This window comes from Rattus norvegicus, chromosome 1, assembly GCF_036323735.1.
Source record: "Rattus norvegicus strain BN/NHsdMcwi chromosome 1, GRCr8, whole genome shotgun sequence".
In the NCBI taxonomy this organism is placed as follows: domain Eukaryota; kingdom Metazoa; phylum Chordata; class Mammalia; order Rodentia; family Muridae; genus Rattus; species Rattus norvegicus.
In genome coordinates, this window is record NC_086019.1 from 74871783 (window position 1) to 74892018 (window position 20236).

At 45.7% G+C, this 20236-nt stretch overlaps 1 protein-coding gene and 7 non-coding genes across 14 annotated transcripts in view; 1 reads left to right on the top strand and 7 right to left on the bottom strand.

The window, feature by feature from the left end:
- Nlrp12 (NLR family, pyrin domain containing 12) overlaps positions 1 to 14163 on the top strand; it is a 37926-nt gene extending 23763 nt beyond the window's left edge. For 6 of the 7 annotated variants that reach the window (XM_063282937.1, XM_039103730.2, XM_039103733.1 and 3 more), the window contains 2 exons: positions 2509 to 2679; positions 4196 to 4559. In XM_063282937.1, the coding sequence (XP_063139007.1) occupies positions 2509 to 2679; positions 4196 to 4283 (259 nt within the window). In that variant the 3' untranslated portion in view covers positions 4284 to 4559. Of the gene's footprint in view, positions 1 to 2508; positions 2680 to 4195; positions 4560 to 6562; positions 6637 to 8284; positions 8429 to 11663 lie in introns of those variants that run through there. The other variant, XR_010064551.1, reaches the window with a different exon arrangement.
- Positions 6191 to 6271, bottom strand: Mir295-1 (microRNA 295-1). The gene has a single exon (NR_036045.1). It is a non-coding gene; the product is annotated as a microRNA 295-1 (primary transcript).
- Mir294 (microRNA 294) lies at positions 6314 to 6384 on the bottom strand. The gene has a single exon (NR_032761.1). It is a non-coding gene; the product is annotated as a microRNA 294 (primary transcript).
- Positions 6675 to 6746, bottom strand: Mir293 (microRNA 293). Its single transcript, NR_032760.1, has one exon. It is a non-coding gene; the product is annotated as a microRNA 293 (primary transcript).
- Positions 7399 to 7506, bottom strand: Mir291b (microRNA 291b). The gene has a single exon (NR_037337.1). It is a non-coding gene; the product is annotated as a microRNA 291b (primary transcript).
- Positions 7687 to 7768, bottom strand: Mir292 (microRNA 292). The gene has a single exon (NR_031939.1). It is a non-coding gene; the product is annotated as a microRNA 292 (primary transcript).
- On the bottom strand, positions 7975 to 8056 carry Mir291a (microRNA 291a). Its single transcript, NR_031938.1, has one exon. It is a non-coding gene; the product is annotated as a microRNA 291a (primary transcript).
- Mir290 (microRNA 290) lies at positions 8273 to 8353 on the bottom strand. Its single transcript, NR_031937.1, has one exon. It is a non-coding gene; the product is annotated as a microRNA 290 (primary transcript).
- Positions 14164 to 20236: the final 6073 nt, after the last annotated feature.

Sequence of the window (20236 nt, forward strand, 5' to 3'; positions counted from 1 at the left end):
CTGCAGACAGAACAGCATCTCCCACTCAAAATACCCCCCAACCACCAAAAACAAGACAAAACCATAAAACAACAGGTGATGCACTTTTGAGGATGTTTAGAGGCTTCCAGAAAAAGAAAAAAAAAAGCAGTTAATAATTTAAGTAAGTAAAAGGATCAGCCTTAGGCATGGCTTGATCTGGGCATTTGATTTAGGTGAAAATTTTTGAAAATTGATTATTTGATTTTTATCTATGCATATGTGCATCTTGGTCTGGGTGTGTTCACAGAACCCAGGATATGACCTCAGATCCCCTGTTACAGGTTGTGAACCAACAAATTGGGGCCTGAAGCCAAACTTGGGTCCTCTAAAAGAGCGGTCTTAACCATTGAGCCATCTTTCCAGTTCTGGCTTGGGTTTCTCTGATCTCTTACTATATTGGCTCCACTCTCAGGCTAACCCTGCTTCATGGCAGAGTCCTTGTAGTTCTGTTTGGTCCCAAATATAACCTGATTTTTTTTTTATTTTTATTTTATGTATATGAGTACACTGTAGCTGTCTTCAGACACACCAGAAGAGGGCATCAGATCTCATTACAGATGGTTGTGAGCCACCATGTGGTTGCTGGGATTTGAACTCAGGACCTATGGAAGAGCAGACAGTGCTCTTAACCGCTGAGCCATCTCTCCAGCCTAATTTGTTTTTGAGACAGGGTTTCACTGATTAACCTTGGCTGCCTGGAACTCACTCTGTAGACCAGGGAACTTTGAGATCTGCCTGCCTCTGCCTGCCTGTCCAAGTTCTGGGATTAAAGGTGTATGTCACTATTCTCAGGCTTCCAAATTCACATCCTTAACAGGCTGCAGATATTAAGACTCATTGTTTACAGATGTGTGGTGAGCTTTGGGGCCCTCTTCTAGGAATTTGGCAGGAATTTGACTTTGGGCCTAAGACTCATTGTTTACAGATGTGTGGTTAGCTTTGGGGCCCTCTACTAGAAATTTGGCAGGAATTTGACTTTGGGCAGGGACAGGGAAGTAAGCTCTGGCAGGAATCTGATTTTGGGTTAGAACAAAGAAGTAGGCTTCAGGCAAGAGTTTGACTTTGGGCTAGGACAGGGAAGTAGGCTTAGGTCATCCTGACAAGCCCTTAGAAAGAGTGATCACAGAATTTCGTTTATTGCCTTGCTTGTTCCTTAACCTAGAAATGACCTTATTACTTGCATGTAATTAAAATGCTGTGGGGCTAGAGGTCCTGAGTTCAATTCCCAGCAATCACATGGTGGCTCACAACCATCTATAACGGGATCCAGTGCCCTGCTCTGGTGTGTCTGAAGACAGCAACAGTGTAATCACATAAAATAAATAAATCTTAAAAAAAAAAAAATAAGGGCTGGAGAGATGGCTCAGTGGTTAAGAGCACTGACTGCTCTTCCTGAGGTCCTGAGTACAAATCCCAGCAACCACATGGTGGCTCACAACCATCTGTAATGAGATCTGATGCCCCCTTCTGGTGTATCTGACAGCTACAGTGTACTTATATATAATAAATAAATAAATCTTTTAAAAAAAACATAAAATGGTATAAAAGCAGATTGGGAAAAAATAAACCCACTTCAATCTCAGAACTGGCTGGAGTCATGCTACAGTGTAATCTAATTGCCATTTTTCTTTTTAATTCTCACTCCTGCCCTAGAGAACCTGTTGACTGCCTGAGCTGGCTTGGTCAAGATGAGTTCCAAGAGACAGGGAACCACTGAGGGCTGACACAATTCCTAAATCTTCTCTATGAGGCCAAATTTGGCTCTAGACTAAAACTGAGGAACAATTAGCCACAAAAGCTCCAAACCACATGGGGATCCAATCTATAATCACTCACATTATTATAACTTGTACTATTTTTCTGTTGTGATAAGACACTCTGACCAAAAGCAACATGGAAAAATAGGTTTATTTGGCTTACAGTTCCAAAGGATAGAGTCTGGTTTGGTGACAGGATGGAAAGGCATAGCAGGAGCTTGAAACAACCCCAAGTCTTTGCTTTGGAGACCAGGGTAGCCTTGGGCTCAAGAGATCCAACTGCCTCTGCCCATCAAGTGCTGGGATTAAAGGTGTGTGACACCGCATCTGGCTTAAACCCAAGAGGTACAAACGCATTTAGCTGCTGAGCTCTCTCCAGCCCCTCTAAATCTTTGTGCTTGTGGCACACTGGAGCTAATTAGAACCCTTCGTGAGCATGATGGGAAGACTGCTGGTTAAGGGCTACAGCACGGGTTAAACATGATCAATAGGGCTGGAGAGATGGTTCAGAGGTCCAGAGCACTGGTCGCTCTTCCAGAAGTACTGAGTTCAATTCAGCAACCACATGGCAGCTTGTAGCCATCTATAATGAGATCTGGTGTCCTCTTCTGGTATGCACACATGCAGGCAGAACACTGTATGCGTAATAAATATATCTAATAAAAAAAAAGTCAGTTCTCAATAGGATCAATATGGCACGCCTCATTTACCTTCAGTTTTTCTTCTGCAGGCTGGACAGTTGCGGCCTCACTTCCAAAGCATGTGAGGACCTGTCTTCAGTCCTGGGAATCAGTCAGACCCTGAATGAGCTTTATCTGACCAATAATGCTCTGGGGGACACTGGTGTTCGTCTGCTGTGCAAGAGGCTGAGGCATCCGGGGTGCAAGCTTCGTGTCCTGTGGTGAGAAATGAATTCTGACTTCTTGGGGGTAAAGAGGATGTGGGATGCTGAGCTCAGATTTTGGGGTAGGAATACTAAATTATTGAGATGCATAAAACTAGATAAACAGCACTGGAGAGAGAGCTCAGCAGTTAAAAGCACTTGTTGCACTTCCAAGGACCTGGGTTCAATTCTTAGCACCCCAGTCAGCTGGTTTACAGCCACTTATAACCTTAGTGCCCACGGTTCTAACTCCGGTTTCTAGCTTTCATGGGCATGGCCCTACCTCATACCCATACAGACATACACATATGTAAATCATATTTCACTCACGGTGTTGCACTACATGATAGCTAGAAGTTATAGTCTCATCAGTTAGTCCTCAAACTTCAAACTCTCCATCCTTCTGCCTCAGCCTCCTGAATTCTGGAATGGCAAACAAGCTTGGTGCAGGATGCCTACCCCCCCCCCCCCCACTTTTTTTAAAGACTTATTTTATGTATTGTGAGTTCACTGCTGAAGTCTTCAGACACACCAGAAGAGGGCATCAGATCCCATTACAGACGGTTGTGAGCCACCATGTGGTTGCTGGGAATTGAACTCAGGACCTCTGGAAGAGCAGTCAGTGCTCTTAACTGCTGAGCCGTTTCTCAAGCTCCTCCTAAGGTTCTTCTTAAAGACTGAAGACACTCAAAATTGGGAGTAAGGAGCTGGGTGTGGCTGGGAACACATTTAAACCCAGCACTCCGGGTTGCTAAGAGACCTGTCTCAAACAGGCGAATAAAAAATTGGGAGTGAGGGGCTCTGTGCTTAAGAGCACTTGTTCTTGCAGAGGACCCAGTTTCCAGAACCCATGCAGTGGCTCACAGCCACCTATAACTACAGATCCAGGGGATCCAATAATCTCTTCTGACTTCCTTTGGCACTGCATATAGAAGGTTCAGGCATGGGCTGGAGAGATGGCTCAGTGGTTAAGAGCACTGACTGCTCTCCCAGAGTATGGATCCCAACTTTTACAGGAGGATCCCATATTCAAGGCCAGCTTGGGCAACTTAATGAGACCCGATCTTAAAATGTAAGCTAGGAAGACGGCTCAGCAGGAGAGCACTGAAGTGTACACAGGTTCCAGCACTGCCAGTATCTTAAAACATTTGCATATTATGTTCCTGAATCCCTGGGCACCTACTTGTAAAGTTTGAGGCTAAGTTTGAGATCAGTGCTCTCTGAATAGCAAAGCAGGCAGCAAAAACCTTTATCCTGAGCTGTCTCAAGTTGCCCATGCTCTCAAGATTATGTTAACTACGCCTATGTATGTGTATGTGCTTGTGGCAAAATAGGCAAGATGTCTGATCCCTGGGAGCTGGGTTTCAAAATGGTTGTGTAGATCTGAACCTTGGTTCTGTGCAAGAGCAGGAAGCATTCAATCAAGTCTCCATAAATATTTAAAAAGGAGTAGGGAGATTACTAGGCTAAAATACTGCATTTTTACCAGGATGCTGTCTTTTAAGTCACCACACCGATTCATGCTTGTCCCCAGGCTTTTCGGAATGGACCTGAACAAAGTGACCCACAGGAGGATGGCGGCACTTCGAGTCACAAAACCATACCTAGATATTGGGTGCTAAGCAGTAATGCAGAATGGACCAGGTCTTCCGGATGTTTCCGGCTATGACAGAACTTTAAGGCCTGTCTCTGGTATATGGTGAGATGAAGGTCATCCCCAGAAACCCGCTAGTGCAACCCTGTCTTGAGGTCAGGAGGCTCAGTAAGTACAGGTTGAGAAAAATTGAGACCTAAACGCTCAACCTTTGATGGAGCTGGTTGTGTCTGATGTAGACTCCATGCAGACAAATTGGCTGGTTAGGTTTGAAGAGCAATAAATCAAGACTACAGAGAAAACACTCTCCAGTTGAGTTCTAGATTATTTCCATGGACCAAGCCTGCCACCTACTGGCCAACATCTAGAACTACAGTCAGACTAGATTGCAAAAGAGCCAATGTGGGAACAGTACAAGGCAATTTCCCAGAGGCAACTCAGTATCAAGCAGTAAACCCTGCAGACTTTCCTGGGCACCCCCAGCTTGGCAAACTTGACTGGACTCAAAATTGGGTATTTTGTACAGCAGGGGGTTAAAAAACTGGGGTGGAGCTAGAAGTACAAGGCTCCAGAGACACAAATGAGGCGTCAAAATGTGCAATTGGTGAGCTAGGGTTCTGGACCAGTTTAAAAGCCTAGCATATGAAACCCTGAACCCTACTTTGCTCAACTATATAGATGTACACACCTCCCATAGACAGCCAATGATGGCTATGCCCAGCTATGTATGCTTTTGAATTAACACTTCAAAATATCGTGATAAAGATGGCCAGATTATATAAACTATAGCCATACATGGTTCATGAAATGGGGCCTGGCCCCAATAAACTAGTAGGGCCAGAGATTCTTGCTGGATTAGCAATTACATGGGTCATACCAGCAATGAGCTAATAGTAAATACCGGGTGTAAGCTCCCTTACAGGGTAGCTTGTTATACCATCCAGGCTTGCGAACATGCACACACAGGGTAAGTGTTGGAACCTGGATGCCACTAAGCAAAGACCAGAGATGGCAGAAATGGAAAGGGGACTTATGGGGGTCTGGTTACACACATGATTATATAGTGGCACCTTTAACCCCAGGAGGCTAGCTTAGTAGGGTGTTTTTCCCCTAAAAATTCCTTTAAGCATGCCTTGCTCTGGGGTAGTCAGTGCCTGTCCTATTCCTGCTGTTTCTAGCAGTTGTTAGAGAACTTTTGTAATTAGTTGATTATGATCAATGGAAGCAGGCAGACTTCTAATTCTGTACTTTAAAAACCCAGGACCTACCCCAACCATGTTGCTTCCTGAGACACTGAAGCACAAGTCTTCTCTTCAGCTGCTTAGTGATCCCGTGCAATTAAGCATGCAACCCAGGGAAGCAAGGGCAAAATATAGCAAATATGGGCCTTACAATGGGCACAATTTGAGTCCCGACCCCTAGGAACCACAGAAGCAAATCCTAAAGCCAAAATCTCAGCCAAAGACATTGAAATTTGAGAACAAGACTTTATTGAACGGTAAAGGTTTGGGGGCTGAGGGTATGAGGTGGCTCACTGGTTAAGAGCAGCACAGGTTGGCTCGTTCTTGTATGGTTCAATTCATAGCACCCACATGGGCAGGTTCCAGGGACTCCGAAGGCACTGATTGATAGGAGATCAACTCTGCTTAAACCAGCTGTACCCACCTAATGATAGGTAAACCTGGACATGTCTAAAGGTAAACCAGAAATCCCATCTATTAACCCATTTTAACCTACCCAGGCATGGTGCCCAAATTAGACTAAGTTGAATGAGCCCTTATTAGTGCATATATGTACAAGGCCACTATGAGCTCAGCTTCTGGGAGACCCACAGCTCCCTCATACACAGCTGGGACTTATTACCCCCAATCTAATTACAGTAAAGGCCCAGGCCTATTACAGTAATTTTAAAGGTACAGGGATCTGTGAGTAGTGCCCACAGGAGACACCCAAAAGTAGTAGCACTTTCTACGCATAATCCAGAAGTGTGCCCCACATTTGAGTCTCACCAAAATGAGCAAGTCGGGTTGATTGAAGTCCCGGATGCCTTCTTCCACACAGCAACACACAAAATGGAAGCACTTTCTACTTAAAAGCTTAGATAGGGCCTCCATTTTGAGCATGGCTATGGTGGTTTTTCCAAGATCCTCCATTCATGCCTGCAATTCAATCTCTCAATCTCATGAACACTTGCAGTTTAAATACAGTACCTCCTGTCAAATCCTTCCAGTCTCAGAAGGCTCAGTACTCTTTTCCCCTACCAACTCAACTTTCCCGGAGCTCACTTGTGGAAATCATAACCCACAGATGACACCCAAACGATGCAACACTTTCCACTTAAACCAGATCAGAAGAGCGCTCCTACATTTGAGTGCCACCAGGTGAGTAGCCACACAGCCCCCTAACTGCAGTTTTCTCCATCGGTAACACTGCAAACTTTGCGGCACTTCTTCCAAAAGAAACAAAGTGTCACACAGTTTGAGTATCACAGGTGGAAACACTTGCAAATAAGTTTCTAGCTTATAGCCAGGCATGCAGGTTGTAGAGTAGCCCAGGCTAAGTAGGAATACAGTTCAACTCACTGGAATCCTATAAACAAACCTGAAAAGACAAGGACAACGAAAATTCACTGTGGGTTGGGGATTTAGCTCAGCGGTTAAGGCCCTCGGTCCTCCGCTCCAGGAAAAACACTGCACCAGCCCTCATGGGAGGCTACCCTACTGAGAACATCCCCATTGAAGTGTGCATGGGTAGATAAATCACCATATCCACCCTGGTTGTCCAATTCTTTGTGCTCAGAGCCAGATTTAACGTGTACAAGGTACCAGAATGTCTGAACCACGTGGCTCCTGGAGGAAGAGGGCATCTGTCATGCCTTAACTGAATTACAGATAGCTGTGGCTACTGGGAATAGAAAAAGCCTGGAGCTGGTCAGGTGACAAAACCTGCAAACCTTTAACCCTTGCACCTGGCAGGTAGATTGCTACTCCAACCCCAATCCTATATAAAAAGAAATAACATGCACGTTTAAAAGTAGGCCTGTACCCAGACCAAAGACTTACTACCCATGGCCCTGTTAAAATAAAGGGCAATCATGACTTAAACTAGCCTCCTGTAGTAAAGGAATCCACCTCTGGCAGGCAGGTGAGTCCAGCGGGACACAGAGACTAACAAAATGGATGCACTTTCCCGCCAAGCCACGGAGAGGGCCTCCACTTTGATGGACCCTGTGTTCCAACTTCCAAGATCCGAGGTCAGCACCTCCCAGGCCTAGGCCGGCTTCCCAGCTCCTTTTTAATATGCGGAAGGCCTCTAGTCCCGCATGTGCCCAGCTGTTGACTCATGAAGCCCACCTGTGACATTTGCCCAGAAGTGCAATCCCATCAAGTGGTAACACATGAGTCATTAGAGCCTAGCTTTGCAGCAGTTCTCAATCGGTAACACTCAAAACCTGGCGGCACTTTTCTTCCAAAGAAAACCCAAAAGAGCCCCCAGTTTGAGTATCACAGGTTGGACGTCAAGGGTTAATGCGGGACACTTCATCTACAGCACACCCAAAGTCCTTATTATTTCAAAACTATTCGGTGTCTCTTATTTCACCCTAACTGGCTCTGTCGCTTTAGGATAGAAACCCTAAGCCTAGCTAACATGCACATGACTCTTGGGAGCCCAGGTAGCCCCCTCACGTGACAGATGGAGGGCCAGACGCAGATGCTTTCCCCATGCAGTGGCACACAAAGTGGAAGCACTTTCTAGCTCGGGCCCAAGAGAGGGCCTCCACTTTGATGGCTACTACACCGGCATTCAACAGCTCCAGGCCCCGACTGGGCGCCGGACTCCACAGGTCCCCTACAACCACCTCACTTACAGTTAACAGGATGTACCCACCCCGAAGCTTCCTTATACCCAGCCACTCATCCCTTGCCCCGAATCCCAACTTCCAACACAGTGCAGTCTACCCGGAACACGTGGTAGCAGGGCTGCTCGTGTCTAAAACTTGTTTCCGATCGCCGTTTTCTCAACCGGCAGGCCCTAAAACCTGGCGGCACTTTTTAAAGAAAAAAAAAGTGCCCCCATAGTTTGAGAACCGCAAGATGACAGACACGGTGGCAGCAAGAAAAAACATCGTCAGTCACTCCAGCCTGAGAAAACCTGGATGAAATCATGAACAGAGTTAGTATCAGATTCTAAGTTTGATCCAAGCCGACTGAGGCCTATTCAAGTTTCTACAATTAAAATCGACACTGCAGACTCTTGACCTGCCCAAGTGAATCCCAGCCTCCGTTTTGTCAAAACTACTACTCCCTCTCAAGTAGGTTTAAGTTTCTCCCAGTAAGAATGACCAGGCCGTACTTTCCCCAAAGGAAAGCCTAGTTTTTCTTTGTTGGCCAAGATCGGGTCTAACAGCCGCTGCCCTGGGATTAGTAAACCCGGCAGAAACGTGGAGGGTGGGCACGAGGAGTCCGTGGCAAGACCACTTAAAGGCCAATTTAAGGAAGGAAAGACGGCAACCAAGCCGTGGCGACCTTTAATCTGGAGGCGGAGGGGCAGGCAGATCTGAGTTAAAGGGCAGCCTAGCTAAAAAGTTAACAGGAAGATCTCTGGAAATCCTTCTCTTTTGGGCTCTCTGAAACCAGGTAGATTACACCCCAAAACTGAAGGAAAAAAGAAAAACCCGAAATAGAGATAACTACCTTTCCAATGAGGCGCAGCAAGCCGGAGGGGGCCATGAAGAGAGTCTCACGCAGCAGTCTCGAGGTGGAGAGTAGAAGACTCTGAGGTGGGGTAGGCTGTAGGTGCTTATATAGTCTGAAGGCTCATTGGCCCCCTGGACAGGGAGGCTCTGCTACCCCTCCCCCACCCGGGGAGAATCCTTACTCAACCCACCCTGCTTCCTCAGAGCTGAGTTTCCCTGGGGCAGAATGACCTTCACTGGGTTTTTTCCCGGGCTCCTCGAAGAGGAAATAGATTTGTTTGTTTGTTTTTAAACATCTAGAAGCTGGATATGGCCATGCCTTTAATTCTACAATTTTCTAGGCAGAGACTGGCAGATCATTGTTAGTTCAAGGCCAGCTTGGTCTACAATAGTGAGTTCCAGACTAGCCAGGGCTACATGGTGTAATTCAGCATTAAAATAATCATGAAATAAATAAGGAAGTAATACCACTACCTAGGAGGTTCAGTTTCCTTTCGTTTGGGTTTTTTTTTTTTTTTGAAATCCTGAGTTTCAAAAGTCCTTTCTCCCTCCTTTTTCCCTCACTCCCTCTCTCCCTAGTTTTTCTTGTTTGTGTGTGTGTGGGGGGGGGGCTGCTTTGCCAAACTGAATATGAAGGTCATGGTTTTCTTCTATCCTTAAATATCTTTAAATAGTTACACAGATTCAAATTAAGTCTCCAGGATTGTAGGACAAGGCTAAAGCTACGTAGCCATGTTACAGGCTTGGGTTTTAGGGTTTCTGTGACAGGGTCTCAGGTATGACAAGCTGGCCATAAACTCATTAAATAGCCAAGGATAATTTAGGACTCCTAAGTTTAAGTCTTTTTTTTTTTTTTTGGTGGAATTGGAAATTTTTTAAAATTTAATTTGTTTTTACCGTATTCACTTTACATCCTGCTCACTGCCCCCCCTGCGGGTTACCCCTCCCACAATCCTTCGCCCCTGCCTCCTCCCCTTCTCCTCTGGGGCCTCCCTGGGGACCCTCCCTCCCCCCCAGCACTTCAAGTCTCTGAGGGCTAGGTGCTTCCTCTCCCAGTGAGGCCTGACAAAAGTGCCCAGTTAGAAGATCGTATCCCATGTACAGCCAACAGCTTTTGGGAGAGCCTCTGTTCCAGTCGTTCAGGACCCACATGAAGACCAAGCTGCACATCTGCTGCATGTGATCCGGGAGGCCTAGGTCCAGCTTGTGTATGTTGGTGGGGACTCCTAAGTCTTTGTTTCCTATCTTCCAAGTGCTGGAATAGGCACACAATGTCCCAAACAGCAACAACAAGGAGGACATGGGTTTTACAGTCTAGAATACTGGATTCCTTATTTTCTTCTTCCTTTATTTCGAGACTAGGTCTTTCTAGGCTAGGCGAGGCTAGCCTTGGATCCTGTATGTAGCTAAGGATAACTGCTTCAGCCTGTCTTCGCTTTCCCAAGATGGCCTTGGCACCTCTATGCCTTTTTTATACTGTGTTGAGCATAACCAAGCAAAGCACTGGCTCCACCAACTTCATCTTAAGAACGTTATTACTTATTTATTTACTCACTCACATTTATTGTGAAGGGATCTTGCTGTGTAGCCCTGACTGGCCTGGAACTCACAGAGATCCATCTACCTCTCTCTGCCTTCCAAAACAAAGGCTTGCGCCACCAACCTGGCCTGCAGTGAGCATTTTAAAATTACATTTTCGTTATTTTGGGTGTGTGCTGGGGGAGGGGTGGAGGTTATCACAAGAAGGTGTAACGGAAGCAAAACAGGGGGCATCTGGGTGTCAGAGAATGACTTGTACCAGTGGGTTCTGTCTTAACCTCCTGGGGTTAACCTCCTGGGGTCCTGAGATTGCCTTTCCGGTCTCCCAGTTTGGCAGTACACATGTTTTTATTATCAATACAGCTCAAGGGCTCCACAAAGAAAGTTTTTTGAAAGTCCCTAGGGTTAAAAGTGTAGAATCATCTCTGAAGTCCTCCATGAGGCCTCCTTCGAGTTTACCTTTGACCCTCAGGCCTAGCAGGGAGCTCAGAAGTGGAGGGGCAAAGGTATGGCGCCACTCTGGCTCCTTTCACCTCTTTATCATTATCAGCTGCCTTCCAAGCAAGGTTCTGACCAAAACCTTTCCTCAGTGACTACAAAACAGGTGTTTGTCCGCAAAGGTTCTTGGGAGGAATTGAGTTAGGAGCAAAGTCAGCGTTTGGCTAAAGAGATTGCATTCAGCTATCATGACTTTGAGGCTAAGGATTGAAAAGTGTTTCTCCTGTATGTGCTAAACCCATCTATCTACCGGGTGGGGTCGCCTTTGCTATCTCGGCACTTAGGAGGTTTGGGCTGGAGGACCAGAATATCAGGGGCCAGGGTTGGGGATTTAGCTCAGTGGTTAGAGTGCTTGCCTAGGAAGCGCAAGGCCCTGGGTTCGGTCCCCAGCTCCGAAAAAAAAGAACCAAAAAAAAAAAAAAAAAAGAAAGAAAACCAGGGCCAATGTTGGCTATGCGTTGACTTTTTTTTTCTTTTTTTTTTTTTTTTCAGAGCTGGGGACCGAACCCAGGGCCTTGTGCTCGCTAGGCAAGCACTCTACCGCTGAGCTAAATCCCCAACCCCTTATGCGTTGACTTTTAAGACAGTCTGGGATATATGAAAATTAGCAAAAACATTGCTTTTGTCTGTCGTGCCCTTAACTTTCTGCTTCTGTTGCTTTTCTCTCATGCTTAGCTTCAGAGACCCCAGCAGACATATTGAGAAGGGCTTGTGCTGCAGCAAGGAAGTGAGGCATTGAACACTTGCTCCCCAGTCCTCTGGAGGCTCAAGTCGAAAGATGCATTTCATCTCCCCAAAGGGACTGCCAACCTGCTAACTACTTTGACTTCCTTCTTCACCCGGGGTCTGAATGGCACTGAGGCTTGCAGAATGATCATAGTCACAGAGTTGAGCTGCTTGGCCTCAAACTTGTGTAGTAGAGAAAAATCATCTGCTGTCCCTTCAGTTTCCTAACACACGCATTGCTGGTCTTTCTTCTTTATCGTACACTACATTATATGAAGTGACTATATTCATTTTCTGTTCCTATGTGGTTTGGGTGTTGAGGGTTTGTTCTATCTATCTATCTATCTATCTATCTATCTATCTATCTATCTATCTATCTAACTTAGGACACAGATTCTCTATTTAGGCGAAGCTGGATTCAAACTCAAGAGACTTGAATCTCTCTGTCTCCCAAGTGCTGTGATTAAAGGTTTAAACCAACATGTCTTGGTGGCTTATTTTTTCAGACCATGTAATTCTGTTTACCCCTGGCTAGCCTGGGACTCACTAGTATGGGGCCTCTTCATTTTATTTATTTGGGTTGGGGTGTCTGTGTGTGTGCCCATGGTAGGGTGCTCTAGTGGAGGTCAAAGAACAGCTTGCCTAAATTAATTTCTCCTTCTCCTTTGTAGTCCTGGGGATGGAAGCCAGGCGTAAGGGCAGGTGACATAAGGACCCAGGAAAGGAACACCACTGTACTTTTTTTCCTTGAAACTCTCTGGGCTGAACCGTAGGATTGCCATTTGCATGTCGGCGGTCCTGGCTGTCATGATAATGACCCGGTCCTCACTCCCTTCTCCACCCAGCCCTTGGCTTTGTTTACCGGCACTGATCATTAGAATAAGAATGTTTCCGTAAATTCCCAACAGGGTTTGAAATCCTTTTATGCACAAACTTAATTGGTGCAATCCCCTGGGCCTGACCTCATTCACCTTGGTGCGGCTGGTGGACGCCTTTAAGGCATTAAAAGATAAACTGCCGTTTTATCCCTATTTTCTTTGGCGAAAGGTATTATAAGGAAAAGTGGAGGGAAACATTCTTTCGGGGGCTGGCACACCTGGCCCAGTTTGCTTGGCCCGGCATCAGAATATAAGATTATTCTCAGGCTAAACTGCCTGCCTCTGAACCAAGCACTGTAGCACACGCCTCCTACCCTCCTCTTCCAGAGAGGCCCATTAGGCAGCCAAGGTTGGTCTGGCAATTCACTGTGTAGAACGATCTGGCCTTGAACTCACAGCTCTGGTTTCGGTATCAGCTTCCCAAGTGTTCAGAAGACAAGTACGAGCTATCTTAATTCCCATTACATGTAGACCCTGATATAGGATACCTGTCATGTTCTCATTTTTTAAACGTTGTCCTCCAAGGTACATATGTTCCCATTGCCTCAGCCCTGGCAGTGAGGGAGCCAGAACCTGGTGCAGGCTGTACAAAGCATCTAAATTCGGGTGGTACCTGTTTCACCTATAGTTTTGAGAACTTCATATTTAGTTTTAAACTCAGCAGAAATACACTCTCAGTAATAGTTGGCTGACAAGCAGTTAAAAAAAGGTAGCCTGGCACCGACAGTGTAGCATCCTCCATTTATAATCCCAACCCTCATGGAAAGGGAGGCAGGAGCCCTGCTTTGAGCTGAAGCCAGCCTGAACTTCAGAGTAAGTTCTACTCCAATCTAGGCTATCGGGAGACCTTGTCTCAAAAGAAAAAAAAAAAAAAAAAAAAAAAAGGAAAAAAAAAGAAAAAAAAAGGAACAGAGAACGAGTATAATAAAAATTGAGCTGGATAGCTGGATATAGCGATGATGATAGTGTGCTTACTTGGCATGGCTGAAGCCCTGGGTTTAATTCCCGGACTTGAAAAAGAAAAAAAAAAAAAAGAGAGAGAGACCATCTTTTTATTTTATTTTAAGAAGTTTTTGACACCGGAGAGCTCAGTTTCTGTGTAGTTGCTGGGAGCCGCGGCAAGACCACCACGTGTCTCTTTCTATTGTCTAAGGCGGCTCTTCGTTCTTCTTTTGGGATCGCGGAACTAAGTCTTTGTGATGGATACCTCGTGACCTAAGAAACCATTCACTAGCCAATTCTTTATTGAGTACCGGTCTGGTGGAAGCGAGCCAGGGGTTTGGAGGGTGAGGGGTGAGGTTGCTGAGCAAGCAGGATGTAGACTCATGTCAGTGTCTGTGTGGTGTGTTTGGAATTGAACCTAGGGAGGCTCTCACGTGACAAGTCCCAGCCCATGCTACACTCCTTCCCATAGGACTCGGTTTTCAAGCCTTATGTTAAATGTGATATACTGTTAGGTCAGTGTGGTTTGTTATTGAGAAATGATCCTGACTCTCCTTAAGCTTCACAAGGCAGGAGATGTAGCAGAGTTGATGGAGCACGTATTGACCCAGCATTCCTTCTTGGCTGGAGGGAAGATACGCAGGAGGCGGGGAGCGGGGTGGGCAGGAAGAATCTTGAAAGTGTTTGGAGGGTGGAAGCTGCAGAATTTGGAGTTCAAGGACGTCCTTTGCTCACAACTCTGTAAAAAAACCCCCAAAAAACAAAAAACAAAACAAAAAAACAAAACCAAGAAGGGATAATTGAATTGGTACATGCTTATAATCACAGCATTTGGGGAGGCAGAGGCCTGCAGGACTGCCACAAGTTAGAGAGTTAGAGGCTTTAGCATGATCTACATAATGATTTCAAGGCTAGCCTGTAATACAAAGTGAGATTCTGCCTTAAAAAAGCAAGCAAACAAACAAAAAAGAGGACAAACAAGTCTCCGAAGCAATACACACACACACACACACACACACACACACACACACACACACACACACAGTAAAAAAGATGGAAATTGGAAAGAACTTAGAATAAAGACCAAAGTGGCCACACACAGAGTAAACACCGACACAGGGTTATTAATCCCAGGACTTGGGAGGCAGAGACAGGCAGATCTCTGTGGTTTGAGACCAGCCTGGTCTACAGAGACAGGACCACAGCTACACAAAGAAATCCTGTCTCGAGGAGAGAGGGAAAAGGCTATACTATTTTGGTAGGGAAAATGGATTGAATTTAACTGAGCAAAGCTACAAAATAAGGACTTTAGCCAAAAGAACCAAGGACTTGGGAGGATGGGGGTGTAGTGTGTGGAAAATTACTAGGCAGAGACACTAGGCTGGCCGGATTCTTGCTTAAACTGGCCCAGCAGGATTCTTGCAATGGTCAGGCAGGCTTTTCTATAGCACTTCAAAGACAGGAGACAGAGTGACTCTCAAAGACAGGAGACAGAGTGACTCCTGGCCATATCAGCGATCAGATACCTGGAATGGGAGGTAACTCAGCAGATTCTCTTGGCTAAGACTAAATTGGGCTGGTCAAAGATTGAAAGTCTTAGAGGAGAAGCCTGGGATTTATCTACTCAAAATACATATTTTTAGAAAGTTCCTCAAAAAAGGATGGGTGTGGCAATACCCACCTATAATCCCAGAAAAGACCACGTGGGTGGGAGGAAGAGTCCAATGCCATCTCCAGAAAGAGTTGGAAGTTAGCTTGGGATACTCGAGAGCCTGTCTCAAAAATAATAAAATTTATCTGCCTATAATCCCAGTGTGCAGGAGGCAGAAGGCCTTGTCTATATAGTGAGTTCTGGGCCAGCCAATGCTACGTTGTAAGATCTTGATTCACAAAAACAAAATCCAAAGTGAGATGACTGGACATGCCCAGAGAACATAAAAGATCCCTCCCTCACATGGCCAGCTTGGGCTGGAAAAAGAGCATAGACACAGCAGCAATGTTGTTTCCTTTTTATTGTTTTTTTTTTTTTTTCTCTTCCAGAGCTGAGGACCGAACCCAGGACCTCTACCACTGAGCTAAATCCCCAACCTGTTGTTTCCTTTTTAAAAAAGAATTTGTTTAGTTTTAGTTTCATGTGCATTAGCATTTGGCCGGCATGTATGTTTGTATGAGGGTGTTGGATCCCCTGGAACTAGAGCTACATATAGTTCTGAACTGCCATGTGGGTGCTGGGAACTGAACTCAAGACCTTCGGAAGAGTAGCCAGTGCTCAATGGCTGAGTCACCTTGGCAGCACCAGCAGTTCTTTAATATTTATTTCCGGAACTATAAAATGGACCTGCGGTGACAAGATAAAGACTGAGCTACCACAGTGCAGGGCCTGGTTCCTGCTTAGTTCAACAAGCCAAGTTTGGCCGCCAGTAGGCCAATTAGAGAGGCTTGTGTTAATGAAACTGAGAAAGAAGGTGCATTCAATGTGGCCACCCTGGGAAGGGAGACACGTGACAAGGTCCAGTGGATCCGCAAGCCCATCCCCACGTCCAACCTCCCAGGTCCTCACATAAGGCTGAGGTTTAAAAGGAAGACCAGAGATGTGACTAGCTGAGTAGCCATAGCTAATCAGTCAAAGGGGAATCCTCATTAGGGTGGTCGACATATTGACAGAACTGTGTGTAATCTTTTCCTGGGAGACATGTTCCTTTCTCTGACTGGCACCAGACTTCAGCCTTTTGTTTTTTTCACAGCATGAGATTCCTGAAGGAAATTCTAATGATTCCTAGGGGTCCAAGGGAAGGTCCCAAGTCTCTCTTTTTAATTATCTTCTCCCCCATCTGGACAGTTACAAATGACTCATGACTGTTCCCAGCACTTGGGAGGCTGAGGCAGGAGGATTACCACTAGTTCAAAGAGGCGATATTTAGAGTTTTAGGCCAGCTGGGACTATATATACATAATTAGATTGTCTCAAATCACAATAGGTTTAGGCATTGGTGGCACGCATGTTAAAAGTTAGCACTCAGTAGGAGCTGGCAGGCCAATCTCAAGGCCAGGCTAGTCTACAGAATGTGTTCTAAGCCAGCTAGGGCAGCACAGTTAAGAGTCTGTCTCATTACAAAGAATTAAAGACAGGGGTGGAGGGATGATTCAGGAGATGAAGAGCACTTGCTACTCTTGCAGAGAATCTGAGTATAGTTCCAAGAACATACCTTGTATATCTCACAACTGCCTGTGACTTCAGCTAGAGGAGAGCTGATGGCCTCCATGAGAACCCGCATACCCACTTAAAACCAAAGTAAACCCACAACAGGCTGGAGGGATGGCTCAGTGGTTGAGAGCACTGACTGCTCTTCCAGAGGTTCTGAGCTCAACTTCCAACAGCCACATGGTGGCTCACAGCCATCTGTAATGGGATCTGATGCCCTCTTCTGGTGTGTCTGAAAACAGCTACAGTGTCCTCATATAAATAAAATAAATTAAAAGAAAGTTGGGGGATGTTATTTAAAAAGCAAACAAATAGGGGTTGGGGATTTGGCTCAGTGGCAGAGCGCTTGCCTAGGAAGCGCAAGGCCCTGGGTTCGGTCCCCAGCTCTGGAAAAAAAGAACCAAAAAAAAAAAAAAAGAAAGAAAGAAAACAAATTAAAAAAAAAACAAACCCTCAACAACTAGAACAGAAAAAATTCCTTAGATATGGCTAGTAGAAGTAGACTTGCTTTCTAAGAATTCTTAATTATTTTGAGAAAGTCTTGTTCTATCTCAGGATAGCTTGTACCTCACCATCCTGGGCTTAAAGCCATTCCCCCGCTCCCAAATACTGTGATTTTCTGATTATAGTTTTGAACCACTCATTATCCCAGGTCTCTGTCCTTCCTTCCCTCCCTCCCTCCTTCTTCTCCCTCCTTCTTCTCAGTGTGGGGACAGAGCCCAGAGCCTTGACATATTAATACTATGCAGCTAGGTTCCTAGTCTCTTAGAAAGATTTATTTATTTATTTATTTATTTATTTATTCTCTATGAGTAGACTGTAGCTTCAGACAGTGTACTGAACTACCATGTGGTTACTGGGATTTGAACTCAGGACCTCTGGAAGAGCAGTCAGTGCTCTTTGCCACTGAACCGTCCAGTCCTAGTTTGTTTTCTTTCGAGACAGAGTCTTACTATGTGGGCCTGATTAGCCTTGAATTCTCTTATGCAGATCATGCTAGGCTCACAGGGATCAGCCTGCCACTGACTCTAGAATTCTGGGACCAAGGGCATGTTCTGCCACTTCCAGCTTTTTTTGTTGTTGTTTTTGGTTTTTGGAGAGGATTTCCTAGAGCCCAAAGTGGCTAGATAGCTGAAGGTGACTTTGACTTTGGACCACCTCCCCCTAATCCCCAGAATATAGACATAGCAGGTGTGTGCCTTCATGAAGGGTTTATGCAGAGCTGAGACCCTGACTTTGTGCATGATAGGGAAACCTGCTACAAGAGGGACCCTGCAGGCTTTCAAAGACCCTCTCCTAAAGACTCCCGTGGCTTGTCTTGTTAAATGTGGGGCATGGTCTAGTCTCCAGTCTGGCCAGGTTGGTTTTAGTGCCAAGCCAGTGGTTGCTGAGTGGCTCAAGTTGCAAACCAGAACTCAAGTTTACCATTAAAAATGTCCTCAGCCAGGCAAGGTGGCTTACACTTGTAATCTCCACTAGGCAGAAGAGGCAGGCAGATTGTCAGGAGTTCAAAGTCTGACTTGGCCATTTCTGAGGATGTCCAGGAGGTTGACCTGTGACTTCCACATCTCACGGACACATGGACAACCAATGTGTGTACGTGCAAAAACACACACACACACTTTTTAAAAAAGAACTAAAGAAAAAAATTGTAGGTACACAGGATATAAGGTTCTGTCCTATCCCCCTCTCCACCCCCAGAGATGCTAGCTGTTTAAAGGAATGAGCTATTCTAAACTGTTCTTTGTCATTAAAAATCTTTGGGGGACAGATGGCTCATTCTTTTCCACTCCTAAATAGTTGCGGGGCCTGAAAACATCACTTACAATGGGCAGATCTGGGAGAGAAAAGATAAGATTATTTATGGCTGCCAGAAGCAGCTCCCAGTTTACAGACTCAAGGAATAGCCTGAAGTAAAGCTCGGTTTCATCAATTTAAAGAAACCTTAAGGAAGCCATGGCCAGCAGCATGCTGGGAAAGGCTTCTCTTAGGGACCGGTCACATCCCCAATCCTTCCTTTGTGGCTACAGTTTTTTTGTTTTGTTTTGTTTTTTAAAGATGTGGTCTTTGGATGTAGTTCTGTCTGGCTTAGAAGTTGCTATGTAGCCCACTCTGGTCTTGAACTGCAGAGGCTACTGCCTCTGTTTGCAGAGTGCTGGGATTCCAGGTGGGAGTGACAATATCCCAGCTACTTTGGGGGACATGAATTTGAAATTGCCAGCTCATTAGGTAAACTCCATTGCTCAGAACACCAGAGCTGTGCTGCTTTCCCCCCACCACACTGGGAGGTTGCCCCATCAAGGGCAGAGCATTGTAACCGTTTGGACCCTGAGGAGGGGATTCTAAAGACACCTGTGCCCTTCCCTAGGGCTATCAGATTATTGAGACAATGGTTCTCAAGGAAAAGGAATTTCCACAGGAATCTCATGCTGGGCGAAGGGGAAAGGCTGGGGCCTGGTGTCAGCCAGAGGAGGGAACCTGTCTCCAAGAAGAGATTCCAAACTGCTCTGGTCACCTTGCTGGAGCCAAGTCAATGATAGGTTAGAGACAGTGGAGATCACACCTTTTGTAATATGGCTACTCTGCCTCTTTGGTTACCATACTTCAGACACGTAGCCAGTCTCACTTGTTTGGGGTTGCTGGACCCAGGGTCCGGCCTTAACAGATCAGTAAACAGCCTCCCGAATCATACACAGTTCTCCAGTGGTAGTTGAATGGATAGTTAAAAGGATGTTCAGAAGCAAGCAGCTTTGGGGACTATCAGGAAGCAGAATTAATTTGTCTTCCCATGATGTTCCAGTATGAAACACCCAGCCTGCTGAGCACCATACCTGTCTTAGTGAACAACGTGTATTTCCTTCCTTTTTGACTGAATAATTTTCTTCTTCGAGACAAGGTCTTACTAATAGCTCTGACTGGAATTCACTGTGTGGATCAGGCTGGCCCCAAACTCAAGCGACTCCTGCCTGTGTTCCACCATATCCGGGTCTTTTATTTATTATGTAAAGACACACCAGAAGAGGGCATCCGATCACAGATGGTGGCTGGATTTGAACTAAGGACTCTGAGAGAGCAGTGAGTGCTCTTAACCTCTGAGCCATCTCTCCATGATCATGAAACTGGAGTTACAGATATTTTGGGCCTGCCAAGTCAGTTCTCTGAACTGAACCTTGGTATCCTGTAAGAACAGCAAGTGTTAACAGTTGAGCTACTGCTCCTTTTTTTTTTTTTTTTTTAATACATGCATATGTGGGAGTCTGTGAACCTGTACGTGTGGGTGCCGCTCAGAGGCCAGAGGAGGGAGCGGGATCCCCCGGAACTGGCGTTACAGGCTGTTGTGAATAGCTGTGTGGATTCTGAGACTGGAACTCAGGTCCACTGCAAGACTAGCAATCACTGTTAATTGCTCTTATTTTTTGTGAGAACCGTACATGTAGATAGACACAAATAGCCCTGTCGGGGAAACTTGGGTTTGCATTCGTGAATTTTGCCCTACCCAC